Genomic DNA, 6751 nt, shown 5'->3' on the forward strand with positions numbered 1-6751 from the left:
AATGACAAAACAACCCACGATACGTCTCGTGCAGGATTTTACCTTTATTGATTTTATGAATGACGCCAAGTATTATAAAAAATACACATGGTATCTCGACAGAACGCATTTGAATTGTTCTCATACGAAAGAGTAGATACAAGATATAGATGCTTTATATTAGAACACTGACTCTAATTCTGACAGTAATGGACTTGGTTGCTTGGATTAAGGAGCTCTGTGGATCAAAAGCACTTGGGACATTACTGATAGATTAAATTTCGTTTAATTTGTTTGTTCATCGACTCGTTCCTACCAAGATGTAATATTTCAAGTTGGCCATTGTTAAGCAAACAGAATTCTTCTGTGCAGAATTTCCTTTCTCAGAATAATTACAAAGCATTTAAAAATTTTGCAGTTTATAGAAATACCCTATGGTAATAGTGGGATAACATATGCGAAATCGCATGCTTCCTAATGTAAACAGAATGTTGGCAGTTTGTAATTAGCAAACTCTAAATTTTGATAAATGAAAAAATTATCTCTTTATCTGAAGAAACAATTATTTTTATTTTATTTTGATATAAATTCATAATTGAACAGAAATTCGATTATCATTTTGCAGTATTTGCACATGTACACACACACACACACACACATATATATATATATATATATATATATATATATATATATATATGTATATATATATATATATACATACAGTATATATAATGCCTGTTACTCCTTGGAGGGCTTGAAAGCATTATTATTAGAATGAAGTTGTCGGCCACACGACCTACCCCATGGATTTTCATCTTGCTTAAGTGCCTAAGGCCCCTTTCACACTATGCGATTTTTTCCCGCACCCAAGGCGGTCTCCGCGCCGCTTTTACTGCTGACGACATCGCTTATTTGGCCGGTCTCCGCCTACCGAGTTCAATTATCGTTTAAAATATTGAAAACAATATGCAGTGGGCCACAAGATGCATACCTGTTGTACCTTTATCTATTATGAAAGAGACAATCAAGAATCCAATGCCCAAAGAGACATGCATGGCGCTTATGCTTATCTCTTTGGAAAACTAAAGAAGGATGATAATAATTATTCTAATAATTTATAATGTCTAAAACAGCAAATGAAGAACACTGGAGTGCATGGGAAAGACTGTATTTCGACCGTTTCTCGAAGTATATCGTTCTAGAGATATTTTAACCAAAATTTCTTTCCTCTACCCTGACCAAAACTAATGCCCAGTTTTCAGGAACCATATGTGTCATGAGTATTTTAGGGGAAGAAGAATTTGGTGTGCATGAAAACTTAAATGCGACCATATGGAGGAAGACAAGCGAAAAGAAGAGAGTATTCAATTATCGTTTAAGTAGAGGAAGAATGTTGAATGTGCATTTAGAATTTTAAGTAACAAATGGAGGATTTCCCGTCGTCCCATTCACGTATCTCTTCATCCTGCTACGAATGTTGGCAAATATTCTTCATAACATTGTAAGAGAACGCAATGGTTTTAATTTTCAAAACACTTTAACTATAAATGGATTAGAAGAGCTAGAACATCCTATAAATATACGAGCTAGCCTAGCAGCAGATGACATCAGAAACATGTTTACTGGTAATTTTGCGAGTGAAATAGGGGTTTGGTGTTGGCAATATATTAAAATATGACATTGAAAATTATATAAACTTTTTTCTATCTAGTAGTAAGTGCCTTTTTGACTAAATATGTGCATTATCTTATGTACGTAGTATTCTTAAAATGGTAACAAAAGGTTAGCCATGTTTTACTTAATAAAAACGCTTGAAAAAGCAAAGATAAATAAATAATTAAAAACTCGCCATATTAATATTTCTCCTTATATCCTTCATTCAAACCACATTATACTTCTCTTCAAGCAGATGTAACTAAATTACGACTTTTATACTCTTTCATACTTTTATCTCATAAAATTGGATTCGTTTCAACTAAAGAAATTAGATGTATATCAATATCTGTATTCATATCCATATAATTCACGATATGTTCTCATGATGAAAATTAGTGACCTATTGGTGCTCACCGCGTGTGAAGGAGGAAAAAAACAGCCTGGTGTGAAGACACGCATTGAACATGATAGCCAACTACAACCGGCAACGGGGGCGGCGCTGCTTCAAGCTAATGGGACACCGCTCATGTAAAGCGGCACCGCGACGGCCAAAAATTCGCGCCGCTATAGTGTGAAAGGCTCCATTAGGTTTATCAATCAACTTGTAAGCGCGGTGCCGCTCCGTTGGCGGAGGCGGAATTAAATCGCATAGTGTAAAAGGGCCTTTAGGCGTATGTCTTCTTGATGGTCGTCCATCCAAACCAGACTCTACGCGGCTGGCTTAACTTTTCTAGGTGAATAACTAGAAGTATAGCAACACACACACACACACACACACACACACACACACACACACACACATATATATATATATATATATATATATCAAAATAAACAATTTTCCGTATAGATATGATAAATTGATAAAACCCACAGTGTTCGAAGATATCATCTCCCTTTCTCTTCATAATACAAATTGTTACACATCTTTAAAAAGAGGTACAAAATCGTTTAGAATTAATGGAAATCCCGTTATGATCTTAACGAAAATCAAATGCATTCAAAATGGTTTGTTCACATCCCTCAAGAGTTCGTTAACAATAGTTACATTATTTTGGACAACGTTATTTAAAACCAAATCTAATTTAAAATTACTTTAATGAATATTAGACTTTTTGGAATTTTGAGTTAAAACAGCTTCAACAAGTTTTCGTCTCTGTATGTCAGTCATTGATATCAATTTGTCTATATTCTTAAAATCTACTGAATTATTTTCCCGTGTCATGGGTTTAAAAACAACGCTATTTTCATCGCATTTCCTAATGGAATCTCTATGTTCTCTTTTTCTTCTTTCGAAATCTAACGACTCTATGTACACCTTATCATATGTTTCACGTGATAATTTATATATACATGCTTTATTAGCTGCAGTTTCTTACCCCTGATTTTGTCAATACCTTCTTAATAGTAGAGTTATTTTTGTATACCCCAAACTATTTTACATTTTTTTTTTCAGTCAGGTGTCAAATAACGTATTGGGTTGGCCTGTTTGGAGAATGATAAGAAGACATTAATCAAACCTGATAAATGGATCTTTTGCCTTTATAACATAGTATGTTTTACTTGCTTTCAGCTGTGCCATTCCAATGAATCCAGAAACGTAACCATGTTTTCTGAAAACCTTTTAACGATGGCTAGAATATGAACAAATTGATATCAATGCCTGATACACACACACGAAAATTTATTGAAGCTGTTTTAACTCTAAATTCTAAGAATTTTGATATTTATCAAAGCAATTTTAAATTAGATTTTTTTTTAAACAATATAAAGATGTAACTATTGTTAAGGAATTGTTAAACGATGTAAACAAACCACCTTGAATGTTTTTGATTTCCGTTGTCACTATCATGGTTTTTCCATTTTTTACGAACCTTTGTGTACCTCTTTTTAAAAATGTGTAACTATTTTTTTTTATCTGAAGAGGAAGGGAGATGGTACATTCGAAAGCTCAAAATAAATTTAATTTCTCATAAATTGTGCTTTATATACAGTATATATATATATATATATATATATATATATATATATATATATATATATATATATATATATATATATATATATATAAATCTATCTTTCCGGTCACGGTCAACTTTACTGTCAGACGTATAGCTACCAGGTCTCTTCCTTGTCCCTCGCTGTAGTATCCCGATAGAATACTAATAAACATTCATAATCTGAATATTAGAATTAATGTTTTTACTGCTAAATCATCTGCAGTAACCGAGAGACGATTCGTGTTATATTATTGATTGAATAAAATGGTCAGGTTGCTCGTTTGCAGTGCCACGTGACTCTTCATGCTAACACTTATCGGCCCGACGTGGTAAGGACTGTTCGTTTTGCTTAATTTCTTTTACTATTATGTTTACACTCTCTCTCTCTCTCTCTCTCTCTCTCTCTCTCTCTCTCTCTCTCTCTCTCTCTCTCTCTCTCTCTCTCTCTCCTTACCTGAAATGGGTAGCCACTGTATTCATGATCGTTCGACTGACAATGACTTCTTTGACTTTCGGTTGTTCTTCTTCTTGCTCGTGAAGAACGAGATCTCTCACTTGGTGGTTGCAAGTAAACTATATTATTTTCTAATGTACAATCTAACACTCCGCTGCCGTTCGACATCCCGAAATAATCCATTAAACAAACATCGAAATCAGCTGGTTGAAAAAGTTCGTTGTGGTTACGCCGAACGTACACAACGGTGCGAATGAATCCTTGCGCCGAGGCGCTCATGGTCTGAGTGAGCTTGATACCACAAGTGAAGTGCTAGGCTGAGTTTGTGAATTCGTAAGTGCGATCTCTCTCTCTCTCTCTCTCTCTCTCTCTCTCTCTCTCTCTCTCTCTCTCTCTCTCTCTCTCTCTCTCTCTCTCTGGAAAGCCCCTTCCTCTATGTTTACATAATGTGACTAAAGTCAGTTAATCTGGACAGGTGAAAAGTGGTATTTTTTTTTTTTTTTTTTTTACATATGCACACTAGTAGACTAATTATTTGCTCAGACGTTCAAAGTATATGAATATTAATACTCGTCAATCTTGCGAAGAAACTTCCTGCTCAAATAGGGCTTTCAACAAACACAAAAGAAACTATAATCCATAATATTAGCCGTTCCATGCACCATCATCAGCAGCATATCGAATTACTCCACAGTAATAAACTCTTCATATATATATATATATATATATATATATATATATATATATAAATATATATATATATATATATATATATATATATATATATATATATATATATGTGTGTGTGTGTGTGTGTGTAGCTTACATACAATATGTGTGTGTGTGTTGGGGGTGCATACATGCGTGTATGTGGAAGTGGTCAGTCTACGCTAGTATGCCTCGTCATTATACACTAAACCGCTCCCTCGTTTATATGCGACAGCGCATGCGTTGTTCCTATAAATAGGATGTCACTTCAAGGTTAAAACCAAACATGTAGCCTTTAGTCAAATCATTAATAAAATTCATGTACCGTAGATCGGGTAACTGTCAATGAAAGACAAGTTGGGCGTCATTATAACACAATTTATAAAGGGATGTTTTTATTTATAGTACGATAATGATATTACTGAGCCATAACAAAACCAACAGTAATAATAATGAAGTGTTAATGATGTTTTCCATTATAATGAAAATCTTTAGGAATTTAAAAACAGAAAGCTCTGGTCTCATTTTGATTCAAATCAAGTTCAGTGATTTTCTTCGTTTTTCAATTTCATTACTATTTTTTTCTTTACCACTCTTATAAATGTTTATCTCTTCTATTTTTCCTCCATTCAACAGTTTCGCTTATGTTTTTCCATTATCTTCGCATATTTGCAGAAGCTCTTTTGACTGTCATTACTCTCCTTATTTCCTTCCCTTTCGGTATGAGGTCGTTTAAACGTAGACCAACTTTTTCTGTTTCACGCAAATCAATTGCAAGTCCCTCCAGCATGCTTTTTATTATTGTTAAAAACGGAAATTTTCTTTAGCTTGGTAAACAGTTATTAAATGTTGCCTGGTCTATTATCACAGAATATATCTTCATAATTTTTGGTTACCCGTTTCCTGTTAACTTAAAAACTATACTTACTTCATGCCTCTACCTTGTATTGATTATCAACCACTTCCTTTTTATTCCTCTTCATTTCCTCTTTCTTCATTCCACTAGATATACTCTCCTCTTCCCCCATCTCTTCAATTTAATTGTTATATACCTTCATCCATTTATTGCTGTCATCTGTTAATTAGCTCATATACACTGTATATATATATATATATATATATATATATATATATATATATATGTGTGTGTGTGTGTGTGTGTATATATATATATATATATATATATATATATATATATATATATATATATATATATATATATATATATATTCATAGATTATTCCTAGAAAAATAAGAATATCTTTTCTAGGTCGGTACGAATCCGTTTTATTCACTTTCTGCTTCATCAGGTCAACCTGGGGTACTACATTCTATTTATTCAGTTAGAGAGAGAGAGAGAGAGAGAGAGAGAGAGAGAGAGAGAGAGAGAGAGAGAGAGAGAGAGAGAGAGAACCCTATAAAATTCCAAATGACACTTGATTCCATTACAATTGATCAGAAATGTTACTTGTAAATCCTTTTCTTCATATAGAATATTTGGACAAAACAGTAACTACTTTTTTTTTTTTTTTTTTTTTTTTTTTTTTGTTTTTTTTTTTTGTTTTAGCGGGAGCTCACTATATCAGTATCGAATTGGTAGCGTTCAGTACGAACCCTGATTGCCAGGCACGTAAACATTAAGAAAAACGAAGAGTCCAGTCTGGTTTCAAAGTTGTAGCATAGCATAATCAGCAAACTTAACACTGCAGATTGTTTGCTATTTAAGAAACGGTAACAAAGAACCCAAAAAGAAAATCTTTCTTTTACTCTCTATGACATGTATCGATGTTGACATCTTGTTATGAGTTATTTCGTTTGGTTAAGTAGAGATAATGATTGAATTGCACACAGCACATACTCAGAATGTCCCAACTCCGACAACAAACTTGTGAAAAAAAAAAAAACCTTAATAAGCATCACAAATGGTAACATTAATAAATAAACTACTACT

The 6751-nt window shown here is 33.3% G+C and overlaps 1 protein-coding gene across 1 annotated transcript in view; it reads right to left on the reverse strand.

Moving 5' to 3' along the window:
• Positions 1-4390, reverse strand: part of LOC137639207 (nucleoside diphosphate-linked moiety X motif 17-like) — a 14811-nt gene extending 10421 nt beyond the window's left edge. The window contains exon 1 of the mRNA XM_068371501.1: positions 4093-4390. Coding sequence (XP_068227602.1) covers positions 4093-4371 — 279 coding nt within the window. The 5' untranslated portion in view covers positions 4372-4390. The remainder of the gene's footprint in view (positions 1-4092) is intronic.
• Between the last annotated feature and the right edge of the window lie 2361 nt (positions 4391-6751).

The sequence above is a fragment of the Palaemon carinicauda genome, chromosome 4 (assembly GCF_036898095.1).
Source record: "Palaemon carinicauda isolate YSFRI2023 chromosome 4, ASM3689809v2, whole genome shotgun sequence".
Taxonomy (NCBI): domain Eukaryota; kingdom Metazoa; phylum Arthropoda; class Malacostraca; order Decapoda; family Palaemonidae; genus Palaemon; species Palaemon carinicauda.